Consider the following 22,681-nt stretch of genomic DNA (forward strand, 5'->3'; position numbering starts at 1 on the left):
TTTTAATGAACAATGTAGGCATCATATACCGTGTTTCCCCGAAAATAAGACACTGTCTTATATTTATTTTTTCTCAAGAAGACACACTAGAGCTTATACCACAAATGCATAGAAATCCTGCTAGGGCTTATTTTTGGGGTAGGACTTATTTTCGGGGAAACAGGGTACTATCTGCAGAAAGCATCTCCCAGTTCTGCAATCCATAGCATGAACATAGTGGTGCATAAAGTCCTATCATTGCATTGGGGACTCAAGTGCATGTAACATTTTTTTTCTGGACCAGTATTAGCGGAGTTATTATTAAAATACATGGTATATCCATGTTTTACCAACCAACATATTAGCATTGTACACTCACAGATTTAAGGAACAGGATGCTAGAACAGGTGGACTCTTGATCTAATCCAGTGGGTTCTTAGTACGTAAGGAAAGAACTACAAAAAAAGATGATGATGTATTTTCAGTGTCAGCGGGAAATTTAACAGGGTGAATTTACCTCAGTTTATTTTCCTCTTTAGTCATTCTGTCTGACTTCACAGCACCCTTCCCAACCCAAATAAGGCCCGGAAAGAATGTGCTAAGCATTAAGTGTGCTAAGAATACATTTGAGCTGTGATGGATAAGATTACTGTCAAGTCTATATTTCATATTTTTTCTGACTAGACCTTGTAATTACATTTAAGATGGAGGGGCTTTAACGGTTCTTTCCAGCTCCTTTGTGCTGTTGCTTCTTCTCTTACCTGCTTTGGTGTCTCTTTTGTAGCTGGACTTTTTCACTTTTTTATTTTTGGTCCCTGCATGTGGCTCCTAGGATGCCAAAAAATCTGTGCTAGAGATTCGCTGAGAGCCCTGGCTATTTTTGTTAGAAGCTGATACTTTAGCCTGAGCTGTGAGCATTGCCTTGGGAGAGGGGTTAGTTTCTTGGGAGGTGGGGAGGGCAGAGCTTTATAGAGAAGACACTTCAAAAGAAGCAGAAAAGAAGGAGAAAAAGATACCCCCCCAAGAAAGTAAGAACGGTAAAGGACCTCCCACCTTTTAATTTGGCATCTCTGGCAAGAGTCAGCGCCGAGCCTGACATCTCCTCTCAGCTGCCAATAGAACTTGACCTTTTCACCAGAGTGTTTCTTATTGTCACCATTATGACTGAGATTACTGCAGAAGGTACTGTAACAATCTTTATGTTATAATTGTCTTGGGGGAAAGAAAAGATTTCTGCCTTGACATGTTAATAGATTCAGCCTACAAGTGTGATCTACGGGCTTTTAGGGAATAGCAGTTTTCCTGCAGGGCTGGTTGCAAGAAGCGGCTTCTGTACAGCAGCTGGAATTTGTACTAGTTAGTGAAGCTCGATCATCCTACACCTCTAAAAATAGCCTCCGTCACATAACCTTAGCGACACTCGCTTAGATGGAGAGGCTGCAGGATAAAAGTTTAGCAAAGTCATATATATCTGTAACAAAACTGGAGGTGTTAAGATGTAAGCCTTGAGGCTGTTCCTAACCTGTTGTTTAGTGTTTGTGTACAGAAAGATTCTCGCAGGAGCCAAACTCACATATTCTTCATTCTTTCCCTTGTGGAAGAACTTTTGAAAGCTCAGACTTTGTTGGCTTTCTGATTCCTTAGTAGATTCAGTTTTGCATCTATTGCTTGACAATTGACCAAGGCAGGGAAATGGAGGATTTGATGACATTGTCTTCTACTTTCCCTTTAAGGGAAGAGCAGGGTGAACTAGATAGGTGGGTGCTCTTTTCAGTGGTGATCCTATGATCAGCATTGCAGCTAGGGCTTTCAACAGTCCTTACTGCATAAGGCCTCGTAACATATGTAGGGTTGCCAACCACCAGGTGGTGGCTGGAGGTTTCCTGACAGAGATCTGTTCCCCTGGAGAAAATGGCTGCTTTGGAAGATGGACTTTGTGACATTAAACCTACTGAAGTCCTTTCCATCCCCTAACCCCACCCTCCTCCGGTTCCACCCCACAAATCTCAAGGTATTTACCCACCTAGAGGTGGCAACCCTACATATAAGGCACTGTTACTTTCATTCCTGAGGCTAACAATGCACTCATTGACAGAGTTAGACCCTTGAAAGCTCACTGTCTCCAAGAGACAGAAGGGTGTAATTCTGCTAAGAAACTGCACTATAAGAGACAGTGACTTTCTCAGGTCACTTGCTCAGTCCACAAGTGGAGCTTGACTGGAGGTCTCCAGATTCTAAGACCAAACCAAATGGACCACATTGGCAATAATCTTCTAACACTGAAGAGTTAGCAAAAGCTAACAAAAGTCTGCAAATATTTTTTGCCTCATTATATAAATCCAAATCAGAATGTCAAAGTTCTGATTCTCCTCAGTGAGTAGATGTAGAAGGACCCCAACCACTTGCCTGACTCAAGTTTAAAAATTGTGTATGGTGCCTTACATCAAATAATCCTTTGAAATAAATCTAGTGTTTGACAAGACTACACAATCCTGGAAACCTAGGCAATTAATATACCCTTGGAAGCCCAGGAGAACTTTGCATATGCAAGGTCTGCAAAGAATGAGATTTCATCCTATACATCGATAAACTGTTATTCTAAAAATATGAATATCTCATGAATATTTTTAGTATATCCTGATCATTAATGTGTACAAATAACATTTTATTCAACACAATGAGAAAGGGAAACGGGTAGGTTTTTAAAAGACAACTTTTCAATTTGACAAAGAAAATGTCACGCTAGACTTTTCCATTGTAGATCATTCCATTTTTCTCCTCCAAGCTTATTACTGTCCTTTTTTATATATAAAGAAAAGGCACTCAGATAATATTCTTTGCACTTTTTATTCACCAAACCAAGCTGCTGTGCTCCAAGTCACTGCAGTTATTAATTAAATATGAAAGCAAAATACGCTTCGTATAAGAGGATTTGCATTAAGCTTTATAGGAGACCAAATCTCTTTGCTCTCTAAAGACTGCAGAATTAAAGAAGCCCTGCATCAATTACTATCAATACTACACTGGGCCATAGCTCATTGGTAGAGTGCATATTTTGTATGCTGAAGGCCCTGGGTCCAGTCTCTCTTCTCCAGTTAAAGGATCTCAGGCAGCAGGTGTTCGGAAAGAACTTTCTCTGCCTAGACCTTGGAGTGTTACTGCCTGTCAGAGAAGACCAATGAGCATGATGGATTGATTTGCAATATGATATCTTCATGCATGTTCACGTAGCATGCGTCAAACGGGTTAAGTCTGCAGATGTTTGGTTGAACAGGCAAATGTTGGGGGGAAGAGACACACTCTAAATGTTCACACTCTAGATGTTCACACTCTATGGCCTTTTGAGTGTGTTGTAGAGCAGCATTCACACCTTCAGGCTGGCAACATGTATTCTAATATATGAGCAGAATTTGTCATGGCTCCTCCTCTTGCGGATGCCTAGTGTAAAGGACTCATGCTGTGCTTGCCTGGTGGACAGCGTAACTTCAGTAATTATTGCTATTAATGGGCATGAGGCACACTGTCTTCTTGATTTATGCAAATAACTTTTGGGCTAAATGGCAGCATTATTTACCTAACACTGAGAGGAGATTCAGTGAAGTTATCAGATTCAGAAAATATAACTAAGGGAAGTAGCAGCTGTTTTCCTATTTGAAGGGACTTTTAATTAAATTGAAGCAAAGTGTAACTAAACATTCTTTTAAAAGTTCACAATGAATGTAATATGCATGCATCTTGTCTTCAAGGTGACATGCTTTAGCTGCTCTAAGTTATCTGCATGGTTAATTTGCTTTAAATCTTGGCAATTAATTTGAAAGGTGGGGTGCAGACATTTTTTACAGTGCTATCCTAAGCAGGGTTGCCCCCATCCAAGTCCACTGAAGTCAACGGACTTAGAAAAGTATGGCTGTGTTTAAGATTGCAGTGTTAGTGGGTCACCCCTCTAATTTAAAGTATTAATTTCAAAGAAACTAATCCCATGAGTGTGGGTCAGCCCCTGATTTTATAAGTGTGGAATGATGCGTTCTCTGGGACTGCTTTCCACATAGATTGAATGAGGTTGTAGCTACTTTTAATAGCTAGCTTGAGTTGAGGTAGTAAATCCTGGAATACTGAGTATGGAGGGAAATTAGTATTTGAAAGCTGATGCCAACTGTTAAGGCACAGGGCAGCTGAGTTTAGTTTAACCCAGTTATCTAATCTACCTATATGTTATTCAACATTTTTTTTAAAAAAATTACACACCACTTTCCATTGGCCCATTTCTTAACAACTATTAAGCAATACAAAGATAGGCTACACTTTAAAAAACAGACAATAAAACCAATTGAGAAACAAACACAGCAATAATCCTCTCCTCCCAAAAAGAGTCTTGAGGCACCTTAAAGATTTATTGAAGTGTAAGGTTTGGTGGGCTAGAGCCCACTTCATCCCATGGATAAAGTGAATTTTTAGACAGCAGGCATTTCATGGATCTGATGCAACAGCATAAATAACATGGCTACCACTGGAATCAGGAGCAACCCAATAAAACAGAAGCTATAATTATAATAGCTCCTTGTTCTGGATGGGGTTGCACTCCTCCTGAAGGATCAGGTTCACAGCTTGGAGGTGGTCCTGGACCCAGGTGTCCTGTTGGATAAACAGGTGGCAGCGGTGGTCAGGAATGTCTTTCCCCAACTTTGGTGGAACCAGCCAGCTGTAGCCCTCCCTAGATGGAAAAGATCTCGCCACTGTGGTGCATGCCCGGGTAACAACTAGATTAGATTACTACAATGTGCTTTATGTGGGGCTGAACTTGAAGACTGTCTGGAAGCTACAGTTGATATAGAATGCTGTGGCCAGAGTCTTGACTGGTGTGGATCATAGGGACCATACCACTCCAGTCATGTTCTGTGGGAGGGCTTCTAATGTCCTGGCCCCACTGGTGGACCTCCTGATGGCACCTGGTATTTCTGGCCACTGTGTGACACAGAGTGTTGGACTGGATGGGCCTTTGTCCTGATCCAACATTGGCGTCTCTTATGTGCTTATGTTCTTATGTACACTGGCTTCCAATTTGTTTCTGGGCTCAATTCAAAGTGGTGGTATTGGTCTTTAAAGCCCCATACAGCCTGGGAACAACAAAACTTAAGGAACATCTTCTCCCATATGAATAGGATTGCCAGGTGGGATCATTGCACCAGCAGGGGGATTGGGAGAGCATTCCAGGAGTGGGTGGTGACATCACAGGACATGCTGATGTCACCCAGAAGTGACATCATTGTGTCATTGACATGGGGGTGATGCTCTGATTTTGGGGCAAATCTCTATGGTAAAGTTGGCATCAAACCATAGAGTTTTGTCCCAAAACCAGAGTGTCACTGTGCAGCATCCCCAATGCAATGACGCCACTTCCACGTGACCTCAGCTCATCGGGGACTCCTGCAGTGATGCTGATGTTTGGGGTTGGGGTTTCCCCAATGGCCAGCTGGCTGGTGGTGGACACAAGCCCCCAAAACTGGGGGATCCTACACCTGGAACTGGGGAATGGCACCCTACATATGAACCTACCATACACTCTAGTCATCTTTGGAGGCCCTGCTTCAGTTACCCCTGCCATCTGAAGCTAGATGGGTGACAACTCAAGAAAGGGCGTTCTCTGTTGTGACAACAAAACTTTGGAACTCCATCCCCAGGGAAATTAATCTGTCTTCCTCTATCAGTGTCTTTTGCCAGCAGTTGAAGACTCTCCCCCCCCAGTAACTGCCCCTCCTTCCCTCTGGTGTTATTTATTTATGTGTTATTAATTTAATTATTTTATACTTTTAAGTGTATTTTAACTGCTTAAATGTTCCATTTTAGAATATTTTTTAAAATATTTATTGCTTGTGGACCCTGATTGGGTGGACAGGAAGCATTAAAATGTTTAATAAATAAAGCAAAATTCCATATTCTACCAAAGTCTTGACACAACATAAATATTTGCTTCTTGCTTCTAAAAGAAAATGCACCTGTCCGGAGAGGGGGATTCGAGAGTTAAGACAATACCATAGAACAGGCCTTGGCCATGGTAACCAGCCATTTAACCAGCCTTTTGAATTATCCCTGGATGCCTGGTTATTAACTAGAATAAGCACACATCACAAGTGCACATATCATGGCACCAAAACCTCCCCAGGGAGATTCATCTGTCTCTCTCCATCCGTGTTTTTTGCCATCAGGTGAAGAGTCCCCCCCCCCCATATGTCATAACCCCAATAACAACTACTGGTCCTCCTTCTGGTTTTGTCTGTTTATGTGTTTTAATCAAATTATGTTATAATTTTAAATGTATTTCAGATTGCTGAAACTGATTGCTCAGGGAAAGACTTTATGCACATGAGATGTGTTTATTCTAGTGACTAACCTGGTCACCATACTCTGTACCAGTTCATGCATCCAAATGTTTCTCACAGAAAATCCCATATATAACACATTGTAGAATTAAAACTCCAACAGATATTGGAAAGGCCAAGTAACTGTGGCAACATAAACATTTCTTGATGAGAAAAGCTATGGCAGTTGATGAAATCTAAGCAATGGATAACACTTGTGGATCCTACCCAAGGCTGAACAGTACTCCCCAGCCCTGAATCTGATCCTTGAATGTGAATGCAGCCTCAGCTATAACACCATATGCATGGTCAACTGCATCACTGCCAACAACACCCTGGCCTTGTCTGGACTGAGTTCCAGCTTTTGCAACCCTCACTGAATCCATTTCGGACTCCAGGCACCTGTTGCAAACATTCAGTATCCCACCTAGGTTAGATGGAAAGGATGTCATCAGCAGACTGATGGTACTTCACTCCAAATCTCCAGATGCCCTCCTGCAGCAATGATTCTGGATTAGAATTTTCACTTCAGATGAAACCCATAGGACCCTAGAGAAATGAAAAATAATCAAACAAAAACTAACCCCAGCCATTTTACTTATCAAAAATTCTTTTCAGTTTCCTCAAATTTCTTCTAGATGTGTGATCCTCCTATATTACGGTAAAAGTTACAACCACAAAACATAAGCATTAAAGGTCCAAACATACCACAGGCTGTTGTCTACAAAGCAGAAGGCAAATAACTGACTTTTACTTTTTGCAAAGGAAGCATCCAGCTCCTGAAAATTTGTATTGAGTATTGTTATACATTTTAGCAGGACAAAAATGTTTTTGCTGTATTAAAATTTAATTTTGCCCCCAACAAGAAAAAAGATTATGTTTTTAAAGGATACAGTACTGAAATGTTCTGTTATCCCTCTTTGTTATTGTTAGCATTTTAAGATGGGCACATCTGGCTAGTCTGACCTCCTTCATAAAATCAAGCACTGTATCTTACCATTTCCTCCCTGGATCAAATTCATAATTTGTTATTGATGTACAATGGAAATTCATCCACTGTTGAATTAATGACTTCCTATAACATACAAGAATGTACCCTCTTGGGATTGTTTTGCCATTTCATTGCATTTACTGCTAGTAATATGAGCTGTATTTTCGTTCTGAAGCTCTTTCCTTCACTTTTATAACCATTGGACCTTATTATGCCTTTCTGTCCTCAGGAAGCACATTTCCATCAAGATACATACATGAGGTAATCAACAATCCTCTTGAGCCTTATCCTGGAAAAGCTAAATAGTTTTGACTTCTTAATGTAGGATATTTATTAAGAAACTCATATCGCAACCAAATGCTTCTTAAGAATAAAACATTGGACAATCACACAAAACATCTATGTCTATAAACAACAAATAAATTAGCAGCAAAAAATACCCCTTCAGTTGTCCATAGCAATAAAACAAAGAGTAACATTCAGCAATCAGAGCAACAAATCTAACTCTTAAAACTGGGGAAAGGGAACAATTAGGGAGAGTAGAAAAATAACCCTCCCAAAGCAACCAGAACATTGAGTAAAAAGCATTGTTTAACCTGTTGTCTAATACTTGTAAGCTAGTGAATGGTCAATGAGGAGTTTTAAAACTGATACCCTACTGTAGAAAATGTTGTCTGGACACATTTAAACCCTTCAGAAAAACTCTGTGATAAAAAGCCACCCTGGTTGCATTTTTTGAGGGTGGAATGGTTAGAAAAGCATCTCAACAATTTTGTCTTTTTAAAGACAATGTAACCACTGCAGTAGTAAATAGTGTCCCCACTTATCACTTTATAGTTTATAGTACACAGAAAAGCACCTGGGACATTAAACAAACCACTGATCTGGACTATCTTAGCCAGTGTAAATGTATTGGGGTAAATCTGTCCCATTAGTATTTGCAAAGGAAAAATGATTCAGAGACGCTTTTAAGTGACATGTTGTCTGTAGATTGGCACAAACAGTCGACTTGATTGGGCATCATTTGCCACACCACAGATAAATATATGACTGGAACAAAAAAGTAACTCCTCACTTATGAAAAATGTTAGTGATTAATAATAAGTGTTTGAAACAGGCTCTGAATGTTGTGAAGTACAGTGACTTCTATCGCCACAAACATCGATTTTGTTGGTGACTTAGCACAAGATATGTTGAAATTTAGAGCACCATCATAAGCAGGTCTACTCAGAATCCTTCTCAGGTTTATTTAATAGACTTACTCCCTGGAAAGTGTTTTTAGGATGGCAGTGTTACTGCCTTACATTTATTTTGGAATTTGTGTAACATTTTACAGGTCTGGGGGAGATTATTTTGAAACGTAAGCCTTTATCTAATCCTTCAGTAGATGTTGAACCAGTAAATTCAATGCTAAATTTTCTTGCTATAGTAAAAAAATCAGAGCTACATCAGTGTCTGAAAAACTTTTTGGTATGTTCAGGGCTTTTTTTGTGTGTGATAGTAGTCACTGGTATTGGCACCTTTACTTTTTGGTATGTTCAGTGCTTTTTTCTTTTTCTTTTTGTGATAGTAGTCACTGGTATTGGCACCTTTTCCCCCAGACTCTCCTGATCCTCATGTACCGGCTTTGCACACTCAGGTAGAGAAAGAGAGAGTGCACTGTCAGATACTGCAGTGGGAGGGGGAAATTGCTGGAGATCAGAACAAATGTATATATCAGTATGGGCCCCTTTTTTAAAAAAACAAAAAAAGTACTGGGTAAAAAGTACTGGGTATTGTCATGTACTGAGTTTGACCACATTGGTTTAGGCTGTATTTTCACATGCTTCTTGGATGTAATTAATATTATTTCAGAATAAAGTGCAGATTGTTAACAATCACTAGCATGACCAACTAAGGCCCCTGTCACATGAGAGGCTTTGATCCGCAAGAGAGACGGATTGGGGCCCATCAAGCGGGCACGCTCACACTGCAACATCTGGGAAGCAGCGCGCACCCATCCCCGATCTGTCTCTTCCAGCCAAAGATGCAGATAACCCCCCCCTAGAAAACACTAGTACTTACCAGAAAATCCGCTGCAGGGACGGCCGTCTGATCGCTGGCACGCTCGTCTCTCCCGCAGCATGTGAGGTCCTGCCGAACTGCGCATGCACAAGCATGCACAGCTGTCTGGCCTCACTCTCTGGTCTGTGGCTTCCTCCCAGCATCTGATCGTGCCGGGAGGACCTGCGTGGCAGCTGGGGGGATCTGTTTGATCCCGCCGTCACGCTTCTCTTTTGATGCGGCTCAAAAAAGCCACACTTTAGCCGTGCCTTTTCCCCCAGTGTGACCAAGGCCAAAGAAAACCCACTGCAAAAAAGGTGGGATTAAGCAGGTCAGAGAAAGGAACATCACACTGTTGACAGATCCAGTGTTTCTTAATTCATTACTTTCTGGGCCCTAAATGGATAACTCTTTCTTTCAATCTCTCCAATGAAAAAAGTGAAGTCTGTGTTTGGATGCCATTTTGCTGACACTCGATAGCTTTTGTCCCCACCTAGAGACCCACTACTCCTGTGAGCTGACTCTCCTCCTCCATCACCACCATCATAACAATGATTACTTTGAGAGTCTGCCTGTCTGTCTCTCACTATATAAAATCCATTTCCTATAGTTACATTCACATTTTGGTGTGATTTCATTCCTTCTGGATGGACCCTACAAACTGAGAGCACAAGATATTCTCAGAAGCTGGACCTTGTCTACCAAGTTTTGTCACTGTTAGGTATGGGCACAAACCAGGAAAATGCAGTTCATTTTGGTTTGTGGATTGTGGCATCCTGATTCATGAGCCACGGACTGTCATGAACTTTACCAAATGAATTAATTCAGTTCATGAGGTTCATGATGTGGTAAAACATCCCCACAGCATGGTAGGGACACCAATCATGCCAGGGATATCCTGCTGACTATCCTATACCGGTCCGCCAAATTAGGTAAGGATTGGATTTATGGGGTGCCAGTTACAGCACTCCAAAGAAGGTGCCCCGAGGAAAGTGATTTCTGGGGAAATTACAGATGCAGGTTCAGGAGTGTATAGAACAGATCCTGTGTAAGCTACAGTCATCAAATTCACCAAGTACCTCCCCCTCATGCTCCTCTACATACCTTCCATGTTATGTGCAGATTGGATTTAAGGAATTCAAGTTATGACACCCCAAAGCAGATGCCCACAGGAGAGTGCTTTTGGGGAAAATGTCAGGTGCAGGTTCAAAACTGTATAGAATGGACCCCCTTCAAGCTACACACACCAAATGCACAGAGAACCTCATCCTGCTGTCTGCTCCTCTACAATATCTCCAAGTTGGAGGCAGATTACATTTCTGGGGTACCATAACTGGAGGTTACGGATCCCCCCCCCCAAAAGGTCTCCCCAGTTCTCTCTCTGGAAAAGACAGCTGCAATTACAGAAATCTAGGGAATGGCGCAGAAACAAGCCAGTGACACCAAACTCGCAGGGAAACTTCACCTGAGCAGACCCCCTCCCCACATCCAGACACTGGAACCAAGGCAAGCATCCCCTCTATGCTTGCAGACCCCCAGAGTCTCCAAAGGCAAGTTCTGAAGGATAGAAAGACAGGCATCCCCAGAGTTTCAACAGGGGCTTCTCAAAGCACTCCAAGCAACTTGGCAGGCACCCTAGCCACAAACACAAGCAAGGGAAGAGTGCCCATAACTCTCAAAGTCCCCCAAGGCTGAAACTCACAGGTCCAGAGCATCCCCATCAAATGGGGTGTATTCTTCTATGCAGCAAAGGATAGAAAACACATGTTGAGCTGGCAGGGCCACCCCCAATTCTCCAAAGGTAGATTTGGAATGACAGAAAGGCAGACATTCCCAGAGTTTCAACAATGGCTCCCCAAAGTAACTCCACAGCACCTTGGCAGAGACTCCTGTCAAGCACTGGAACCCAGCAAGGCTTGTTCACAATGCTCCTAGGCCCCCTCAAGCCCAAACACATAACTCCTCTGGTCACAGCCCACCCCAGGTGAAATTTCTGGTTATTCACCATTAGCCAAACACATTGTACAGATAAGAGACCACCAGTCATGAATTGTATGCAATGAATGCAAATGCAATGAAAAGGGATAGTCAAACAGTGGCTTTCTTGTACATGCAGATGTTTATTGAGGTAGATGTTTGCTGAGGTGGATGGTGTTCCATAAGGTAGGCATTGTGTTATGTAGTCATTGTACAGATAAGTGACCACCAGTTGTGAATTGTATGCAATGAATACAAATGCAATGAAAAGGGATAGTCAAACAGTGGCTTTCTTGTACATGCAGATGTTTATTGAGGTAGATGTTTGCTGAGGTGGATGGTGTTCCATAAGGTAGGCATTGTGTTATGTAGTAGTTGGTGTTAAATGAAGTAGGTGTTGGGTGAGGGAGATTTTCTTTGGAAGGTAAAAGTAAAGGGTGTTATCCGGAGGTTTTCTCAGTGGGGGAATTTTAGTGAAAAAGGAACAGATCAAGGGAAGGAGAATCCAAGACCTCTGGTGATGCCCTGCTAGTGCCGGGCTCCAGTGTGCTGGCAGGATGGGTTTGGTCCTGTGGTAGGCAGGGGGCTGAGGACTTCTTCCCCCCACAATGAGCACCATTTGTACCCACTTTCACCCTCATGACACACAGAGGCATTCACAATCAGAAGGGGTGGGAGGGTATAAAATGTGGGTCCTTAGCTGAGGCACCTAGTAGCTAAGCCCCTCTGCTCAGCATGAAGTTTGGTAAACATTTTAATTGAGTGGAAACTGTCTGGAAATGTATATATTCATGAACCTCCATGAACTGCTTGAAAGCTTGTGGACAGTTCATGCCAATCGGCCTGCCACAAACTTCAGTTTGCAAACCACAAACTCAGCATGAGCAGAGAGACAGGGTTGCTCAGAGTCTACCTAAAACCCAAGCCCAACCAGGGGAGAGGTGTTCATAATGAGGAATAAATGACTGTGCTCTGCTTTTAATAAATTTCCTGCCTCTCTGTCTAACTGCCAACACCGAACAGAGGAGAGGATGCAGAGATGAGCATTCTGATCCCATAGAGCAGAATGGAAACTCTGTTATTGGCAGCCAGCAGTGCCTGTTAAGTTTTGGAGGGCCCCTATTGGTGTTTCCAAGGCTGATGAATTCCACCTCCCCCATTGCTTTGAAGTTTGGTAAACATTTTGGTTGAGTGGAAACTGTTTGGAAATGTATCCATTCATGAACCTCCGTGAACTGCTTGAAAGCTTGTGGACAGTTCATATCAATTGGCCTGCCACAAACTTCAGTTTGCAAACCACAAACTGCCCAAAATTCATGAGCTGGTTCACGCCCATCCCTAGTCACTGTTGTCATAGCAATGGGAATTCTGTTCTATTTTAATCTTAAAGGAAAATATGGTTTTATAGCTTGTTTCATGTAGAAGAGACACAATAGTGATTTTAAGTTGAGTTTGCATAAATAGGAAAAATACAGATTTTAAGAGCAACAGCGAAAAGAAATCCAATATATCATGTAGGAGACAGAACATAATAATGAACATAACATTATTTAGATAAAATATATAAATGAATGGAGGAAACTCATTTCATCTGTTTAGCATTTCTTATATGCTTAATAAATTTAAATTTTAAATTGTAATGGCCAATGGCTGCACAATAAATTTTACTACTACCACCACCACCACCACCACCACCAACACCACCACCACCACCACCACCACCACTACTACTACTACTACTTGCTTAATATTTCTTGGTCTCCAATCCAAAGGTCACTATCTATTTTTTTCTAGCATTGGCTTGTAGTTTAAGACACATTGCTAATACTTATTGTTTCATTTTATTGTAAAGAACAGTAAAATAATAATAATTTTTTAAAAAAACTCACCAAGCTGTGACAACAATGACAACAATTTTTAGCAACTGACTTTCTTTTGATGTTGAAAACTGCCTTAAGGGAAATATGCAAGTAAATGTATGAAATTTGATTTCCAGGGTTTTAACAAATTATATTTAGTTAGCATACATTTATTTGATACATTTCTCTATAATTATTCAAGGGAGCAATATGTCATAGTTCCCCCCCAATTAAAGCTAATTAAGAAAATGTTCTTCATCAAATTAAATTTGCTATACTTCTTTGTTGCCTTTGCAGGCAAACATGTATCATCCTGAGGTGTGCTAAAGGCCTGCCCATTGGAAGTTATAAACACAAAGTGATGTGATAGTTGTATTTTGTGCTCCTATCTTCCAAATTGTATTTTAATATGCTTTGCATGATAAAATAGCATCACACATGTAGAGATCTGCAAAGCTACATGAAGGGGGGAAGGAAAAGGGCAAAGAGAACAAGGAAAATAGACTCCCACTGCCATTTTACATCTTTCCCCATTCCTCCCAAGATGTCAGTGGTGTAAGGTATTACTCCTTCCCTTCAGTCCACATTTGTCCTCACTCTAGAATAGTATGAAGTCACAATACTAGTTCTACTGCTGGTGTTACGCATGTCTGGCTGTGTAAATTGCTTTAGTTGGTAGACTGTTGGTAACTATAAGTAAGAGCTCTCTTGAAATAAATTATTAGATTCTATCATTATCATAGATTTCACCCCCTCATTATTTCATTTTGATATTCCTTTCTGCTGATTAAAGTCATTGCTGCTTATATTCTCAATGATAATGGTGAACAAATATCACAACTTTCCCATCATTTATAATCTGATAAACTTTTTTCTCTAAGATTGAATGTATGCCAGTTCCTTTCAGTTATTTATTTGTACAATGCATTTATATCCTACCTCTCTGGAAGCCTGCCCAAGGCAGGTACCCAGGTAGCCTCATAGATTTACACCCTCAAAACTGGTATATCTAAATCAACCTGTAGTTCTACGATCTTCTTCAATGCCCATTTAAAACCTCCTTGAATCTCTTATCTGCAAATCAAATAAGTATTGAATTGTTCATTATTTTTTCCATCTGCTGATTACACAATTTTATTTAAATTACCCAATCAAGGTACCATTCAATCAAGAAATAACTAAACAATACATGATGAGATTCTGACAGTCACCATGAACTGCTCTGAATGTCCCGAAGTTCATAAATGTTATTTTAAAAACATTATGCTATGGGGAGGACATTTTTAATTTTGTTTTGTGATTTGCAGTTATCCAATTTGTGATAGAAAACATCAAGGTCCCTTGTATATGTTACTTGTTACAAATTATTATGAATTGAAGCTAGATTCGAAAAAGATGATGACAATGCATGCTGGTATGACCTTTTATTACAGCATATTATGTTTGTCTTCAAGGCTCACTGTACATTTCCCCACCCACATGTATGGTCACCAAATCTTTTATTACAGATAGATGTCCTAGTCTGTTAGTATTCTTAGCCATATTTTCATTTGAGTCCAGATTTATTTGTTAATGAAATAATCCCTTCATTTACTGCATCAGTTGCCTTGCAAAGAAGTGATAACGAGATTTGCTTCAGTGCAAATGCAGAATCCAGTTGAGTAAATTCATGGAATTCATATACTGTACTGTCCCCCCCCCCCGACGTCATTAAAATTGTGTAAAGATACTGTCTTGGGAAACAAGCCTTTAAAAAACCCCTGTAAGACCACTTTGCAGTAGATTTGGGTTGCATTCCTACAGAATTTATATGCTTCAGTGATTCTGTTACTAAACATGATCTAGAAGATCTATGATTAGGGTCCCCCATGTTTTTAATAGGATAAAAACAGCTACAAAAGAACCATTTTGGATGTCCGCTATGGAGCTGGGAAAGGGGATTTTCCAGGGCAAATTGCCCTCATCTAAATAACTTTTTCTCCACGCAGCAAAACATACAAGTATCCTTATAACAGTTTTGGGTAGGTGGGTGAGATACTATAGTGGATATTGGTACCTCCTATCTGAATTCCTACCTAGTGGTTTAGTTAGTCCTTTTTAGCTCTCAACATTCACAGGAGACTTGGGTTGTGTCCAGTTTGGCCCATACAAACTCACAAGTAATTTCTGGATTATAGCCTATTTATCATATGGAAAAATAAAACTGTGATTTCAAGCTCCCTGATTATTTTGCTTATTATTTTGTTTTGATAGCCCATTTACTACTAATTTTCTTTTATTACATATAGAAGGCCCTTTGTTATTTAGGTATATAATTTAGGTAGGGATTGTTTTCTGTATTTTTCTCTCGTCATAATTATTTTATTTTTGAGCTCTTTGAGGACACACATAGCAGAGAGTGAAAATGTGAGAAGTTTCCAGTGTAACAACAACCTGAAGGAGATTACAGTACTATTGTAAATACTCAATTTCAACAAATGTGGAAATATACATTTTTATTATTATTGCTTATCTAATTAATGTCAAAGTGCAACACTATTTATATAGCAGGAAAGGAAATTAATAAAGAAAGGTTACATGATGAATTACCACAGTCTGGTAGCCTGAGAAATACTGAGGCATAAGATGAATAAATAAGTAGATTTTTGAATATTATTATGAATAATATTAAGATGTTGATAACATTGTCACACTGACAAAGTTATTATCTGGAAACTTTCATATTAAGTTAGCTTCAGAAGACGACTTGCAATTTATTTAGAATCACAGTGGACATTTTAAAATCACAAAAGCAAAGTTTCCTTGTATAATATTTGTCATAAAAATGCTGTCCAATCTGGACTGGGCTAAGCTCACAGTCTGTGCTTAGTCAGAATGTACGGTCCTTATGAAATGAAAAAGGCAAAAGTTCTAAGTTGTTGCTGAAAATTGCTTTAAAATACTAGAAACATACAAATCTTGCCAGTCAAACACTCTGGCCCTATTTTAAGAGGCAACTGCTATTCCAGGAGTTTCTGTGTGCTTTGCCACAGGCCTCTGAAAATCAATTAACATAACTAATTCTCTGTGGCTACTTAAAGTCCAAGACTTAAGCCATGAACAGACAAGGCAGATCTTTCTACAAACCTGAAGAAAGCCCTAGGTTTGCATAAAAATCTAAAATTAATAAAAAATAGGGGGTTAATTCCCCTAAATGATAGAAACAGCACCTGTAGTTTTAAGAAATGAATGCCCTCAATGGCAACAACAGTGCTGCCAACATGCAGGCCTTGGTTCCTGTCAGTAAAACGTTGGGGAGGGGCAGGGCCCTTTAAGGGCTATTTTGACCTTTGAGAGAGGACTCATCAAGGCCAGGATCAACAGCAACCACCAGGCAATTTACTCAGTCACTATCATCCAGTTTGTATGACTCACCCAGGCCTGGCCACTTGCTACTGTTTAACAGCAGCCACCCTATGAAATCCAGTGTGGTATAGTGGTTAGAGGGGATCTGGGAGGCCCAGGTTCAAAGCCTTACTCTGCCATGGAAACTCAATTGGTGACCTTGGGCCAGTCACATATTCTCAGCTTAACCTACCTCAAAGTGTTGTGAGGATCAAATGGAGGAGAGAAGAATAATGTAAGCTGTTTTGTGTCCCCATTGTGGAGAAAGGCAAGGTATAAATGAAATAAATAAATAAATAAATAATAAACATAGGTGAGGATGGAGAGCAGATAAATTGTTTTTTTTTAATAAATATTTTATTATTTTCCATGTAACATGATTGCAACACAAATCATACATTTTAAAATACTGTACAAATTATTACATCCTCTTATACACCATATCACTGGCAATGCCTGCTTACATTATAAGTATTGAAAACAAAAAGATTTTCCCTCGTCATTACCGGTGGTAGCTTAAAGAACTATTTTTTCTGTTCTCCTTAAACTCCTACGTAAATAATACACACTTAATAAAGTGATTCTTAAATTCATCCCAAGCTGTTTCTCATATATCTTAACTGTAATATTTTATGCCTTTTGATTACTCTTAAATAAAAAATAAAACAGCGGCAACAGAATTTTAACCTTCTTGGTGGAGTTCTTAGAGGTTGCCACCTCTCGCAGATAAATTGTTAGTTGGCTGGTGGGTGAGTGCAAAAGAGTGAAGGAAGCAGTGAAAGGTGAGGATATGGAGGTTGCCAGGTGGAGGAAAAGAGGAAATAGTATGGGGAAGGTGACTCAAGAGCAATGCTCCCTCTAAGCTGTGGTCTTGTGAACAAAAATTCCACATTGTGAGCTACTGGCATTAAAGTTGTGAGCGAGCAATTTGGCTATTGCGTAAATTAGTTTGCTCTGGAGCCATCCTTCCTGAGCTAAGACAAAAATGTGTGAGCTGGAGGCTAAAAAACTGTGAGCTAGCTCACACTAACTCAGCTTAGAGGGAACACTGCTCAGGAGAAAGTGAAGTGCCTTCTGCAAGTCCTTGTGGGTTCCCTTCTGCACAATTGGGCCCATCTGAGCCTTGCAAACAGAACCATACAGAATTTTCTCAGGGAGAGGCTGCCAGGTAGAGGGAAGGAAGGAAAGCTGAAGACATGGGAAGATAAAGGTGGTGGGTGGGAAGGAAAGAAGGAAGCAGGAAAAGGGAGAAGCCATGGGGGATTTCAGGTAAGGGAAACAGGAACTAATGGAAAGGGGAAATAAAACGAACACCCACAAGTACTTGCCAGTCCCCTCCTTGTCAATATGTCTATATCTCAACAATATATCTTAATCCCTTAAATCTGGAGACTGAAGCCATGGACAGACAAGACATTTTTCTACAAACCTGATGAAAGCTCCAGATTTGCAGAAATACCTAAAACCACACACACACACACACACACAGAGAGAGAGAGAGAGACAGAGAGACAGAGAGACAGAGAGAGCTGTTAAAAAAAAACCCAACTGAAAGAAGCAACACCTCTAGCTTTAAGAAATGAATGCTGTCAGTGGCCATTTCTAGGCAACCACAATAGTATTGCTGGCCTTCAGGGCTTAGTTTCTGCCAGTAAAAACCTGTGGAAAGGGTCAGGGCTCTTTCTGGTGCTGTTTTGGCCTTTGAGGGAAGGATCATTGGGACCAGGCCCAGAAGCAACTATCAGGTGACTGGATCCTACTTGACTTGCATGACTCATCCAGGCCTGGCTGCTTGGTAGCATTCAGCAGCAGCCACCCCACAAAAGTCAATGTGGTGTAGTGGTTAGAGGTTCATACTAGGTTCTGGGAGGCCCAGGTTGGAATCCCCAGTCTACCGTGGAAGTTCACTGTATGACATTAGCTGGTCACACACTCTCAGCCTAATCTACCTTACAGGGTTGTTGTGAGGATAAAATGGAGAAGAAAGAGAATAATGCAAGCTTCTTTGTGTTTTCACTATGGAGAAATAAATGAAGTAGATAAATATTACATTTAGGAGAAGGGGGGCAGATAAACAATAGTTTGGTTGGTGGGTAAGGAGAGAAAGAACCAGGGAAAGGTGAGGGTACGGGGATTGCCAGTTGGGAAGAAAGAGGAAACAGTGGGAGAGGGTATACAGGGGGAAATGAGGTGCCCTAGACAAGTTGTTGTGGGTTCCCGTCTATACAACATGGCTTGATCCAGTGAGTTCAGTGGATCGCAGGGGGGTGGGGGCTGGCATGCTGGTGTCACACTGACATGCTGATGTCACCTCTAGTGAAAACGAGAAGTAATGTCATGGGTCACTCTAGAATTTTGCAAAAACTCTCTGACAGTGGAGAAGACCCTGATGCTGGGAAAGATTGAAGGTCAAAGAAGACAGGGACGGCAAAGGATGAGATGGTTAGACAGTGTCATAGATGCAACGAACGTGAAATTGAGCAAACTTCAGAGGACGGCGGAAGACAAGAAGGCCTGGCATGATCTGGTCCATGGAGTTGTGACTGTGTGACTGAACAACAACAAAACCACAGAGTTTTTGCAAATCCTATAGCATCCTATGACCTTACTTCCAGTCTTCACTGGAGTGATATCAGCACCTTGATGTGATGACAGACACTCCCCCATTCCCCCATTTCCTTTCACTGGCACCTGAATCACAAGCAAGAAATGAACTGGATTAGTGGGAGATCACCCACTCTTGGGAATCCTATCACTCAGTGGCCAGCACTGTGCAATGGTTTTCCCGGCGTAGACGCTGCCAAGGGGAAAGAAGGGGGAAAGATGAAAGAGGGGCAGATAAAGATAGGTTGGCTGGTGGGTGGAAAAGAAAGAAGGAAACATGAAAAGGGAAGAGGTTATGGGGACTTTCAGGGAATGGAAAGAGAAAATAGTGGGGTGGGAAAAATGTGATGCCCATCACAAGTCCTTGCAAGTTCCTTGTTCCATTAAAATTGCCATGCTTCTTTAGATCTATTCAATAGTTCATCCAACTGTAAAGAAAGGGTGCCGTTAAGAATACTTAGACCATTTTGTGTTAATCTTCCTGATCTCATGCCCCTCTGCAGAGATTACTGCACAAAGGTGATGTAGCTACAGATGAAATATACTGTATACAATATCCCACTAAAACCTGCTATTTTGTTCTCTACGTATTTGAAACCTGAGCCTTAGGACTTTCCTCTCTTCATAGTCATTTAGAGTAGAAATGATTTGGTAGTACTATACAATACATTCACAATTGCGTGAGAGTATTTTGACAGGATCAACAATACCGTCTGAAGACTTTTGGATGCTAATCCTCTTTCCCCAGTTGTAATGCCTGAATAAGCTGAAATTCATAAAAGCACTTCCACAAAATCCTGCACAATAGAAACAGTTGCATAAAAAGAGAAGACCAAATGTCTTATATGAACAATATTCTTCTTCATATACATTCATACTAAAACGAGGATTTTTAAAAAATCTCATTTCAGCGGGCCATGAAATTACCTGTGCAATAGTTTTTAAAGGCGACTTCAGGATTAGTTTATTATTATTAGTTTGCTGTATTTTTTTTCTTTAGGAAAACATTAAAGATTGGGGGCTTCAAGGGTTCAAGAGCTATGTTTCCAGTTAGGAGAGCTCAGTTCCATGCCACAGACTTCTTGGGCATGACTCTAGGGCTTTTGCAGGAAGCCTGTAAATGAAACTTGGTTTAAGGACATTTGGTTGTGGTTGCTTTTTAAATTTGTGGGGAAAGTGTGGAGCTCTTGGAAAACCATCTACTTGGGGGGGAAATCTATTTACATAGTTTACATTTTCCCTCTTCTTGTGAAATACATTTGCATTAAAATAGTATACTTAAAAAAGATCTTAGCTTTTCCTGCTGCTTCACTCTCAGTTAAAGCAGTCACAATCCTCACAATAGATTGATGTGGAAATTATTATGATATCACAAAGGTAGGATTATGGCTCCAGGTGAATGTAAGCAGTGGGGGCTGATGAACTCTTTAGAAAGGGAGATCTTGTTTCCATGCAAATGCCTTTTAAAAATAAAGAAAAGAAAAGCAATAGCAAATCACAAACTGTTCCTAAAGAGTGTTTTGTGAAGTTTCCTTAAGTCTCCCTCCTGCAATTTCTTCTGTAGAGATTTTTCTCACACAAAGTCCCACTGTTAGGCCTTTATGCAAAGAAGATGTTTTTTGTAAATATTTCTGTATGGTTTCTATTAAATCCAACTGCCAAAACCCCTATTGTCATGCTGGTAAAGCCGAATGGGGATGTGCGTATCTTTGCAGATTATAAATTCATGATAAACAAAGCCTTACAAGACCATGCTTACCCGGTTCCGGTGGTAAGCCATGTCCTGGCCACTCTGGTGGGGGTGCGTATTTTCGGCAAGCTAGATTTGGCTCAGGCCTACCAGCAGTTACCAGTCAATGCGGCCTCTACTGAGGCGCAGACAATCACTACACACAGGGGGGCGTTTAAAGTCCATAGACTACAGTTTGGTGTGTGTGTGGCCCTGGGGGTCTTTCAATCTTTTATGGATTCCCTGCTTAAAGGCATCCCAGGAGAGCAGCCGTTTTTAGATGATGTGATAATCGCAGCACCGGACCCGCCACCTTCGCAGATCGGCTTAGGGCGGTGCTTCAGAGCTTCGACTCCGCTGGCCTCAAGGTAAAGAAAGAAAAATGCCTCCTCGGGGTGCCACACATTAAGTTCCTGGGGTTCGCGGTGGATGCCCAAGGGATCCACCCCATGGACGATAAAGTCAAAGCGATAATGCAGGCCCCCCTCCTTCTTCCAAGTCGGAACTGCAGGCTTTCTTGGGCCTGCTTAACTTTTACCATGCTTTTCTGCCAATGAAAGCCATGGTGGCGGAACCACTCCACCGCCTCCTGGACAAGGACACCCCGTGGGCCTGGACATCCACGCATACCAAGGCTTTTTGGGGCGTTGAAGCCTTGCTGACCTCGAATTCTGTGCTTCACCACTTTGAGGAGTCGCTTCTGGTGGTTCTCACCTGCGACACGTCTCCTTACGGGGTGGGGGCGGTCCTGGGCCACAGGTTGCTGGATGGCCAGGAGGTCCCAGTCGCCTATTATTCTTGGACCTTGCCCTCGGCAGAGTGCAATTATGCGCAAGTGGACAAGGAGGCGCTGGCGATAGTGGCGGGTGTAAAATTCGCCAGCTATTATGGAATTTGCGACGTCCGCTTGGCCCCATTCCATCCCGCCACTAATGGCCAAGCAGAACACATGGTGAGGACCACCAAACGCACTCCGCCGGCTAGATACCAAGGACTGGGATTACAAGTTGGCTTTGTTCCTCTTCGGGCAGAGAACCACCCCGCACTCCACCACAGGGTGCAGCCCAGCCAAGTTACTCCTAGGCAGACGTCTCACAATAAGATTGGACTGACTACACCCAGACCGGGCCCCGGAACGCGAACCCGACATTGAGACGCTGGAAGCAGCATGGGGTTTCTTCCCAGAAGACCCTCCCTTGATCCCAGTGAGAGTGGTGAGAGTGAAGGGGCCCCATTCCTACGAGGTCTCCACCGAGGATGGGCTAATTCTTCACCATCACATTGACCAGCTGCGTTGTCGCACGCTGCCTCTGGAGCCAGAGGAACTGGAGGACCTGGTTGCCCCCGAAATGGAGGAACCCTTCCCGCCAATTACAACCTTGGTCCTCACAGACCCTGTGCCCTGTCAATTGCGTGCCCCACAGCCCACAACCCCCCACAAGGCTTCCATGTCAACTCCTCCATTGCCGGTCAGTTCTCTGAAGAGTACGTCGGCATCAGCTCCGGCTCCGCCGACCACAGGACTCTGCCACTCCACATGGGACCAGAAGGCACCAACATATCTCAAGGACTTTGTGTGTGGGTGTCTTTCGGACCAAGGGGGGAGGGGTGTAATATACTCATTCCAGACCGCGTGCGAAGCAAGGGCTCCACACGGTTGTCAGAAGCCGTCGAGCTTCACTCCCAAAGACAATGGACTCTGGGGATCCTAGACCACACCAATAGGGGGACTAGGCTCCCAACCGGGAGCCTATGGAAC

At 41.8% G+C, this 22,681-nt stretch overlaps 1 protein-coding gene across 1 annotated transcript in view; it reads left to right on the forward strand.

The window, feature by feature from the left end:
* The first annotated feature begins 775 nt into the window (after positions 1–775).
* Positions 776–22,681, forward strand: part of TRDN (triadin) — a 191,773-nt gene continuing 169,867 nt past the window's right edge. The window contains exon 1 of the mRNA XM_015407343.1: positions 776–1,161. Within this exon, the coding sequence (XP_015262829.1) occupies positions 1,140–1,161 (22 nt within the window). The 5' untranslated portion in view covers positions 776–1,139. The remainder of the gene's footprint in view (positions 1,162–22,681) is intronic.

The sequence above is a fragment of the Gekko japonicus genome, unplaced genomic scaffold, assembly GCF_001447785.1.
Source record: "Gekko japonicus isolate JY-2015 unplaced genomic scaffold, Gekko_japonicus_V1.1 scaffold252, whole genome shotgun sequence".
NCBI classification, from domain to species: Eukaryota; Metazoa; Chordata; class Lepidosauria; order Squamata; family Gekkonidae; genus Gekko; species Gekko japonicus.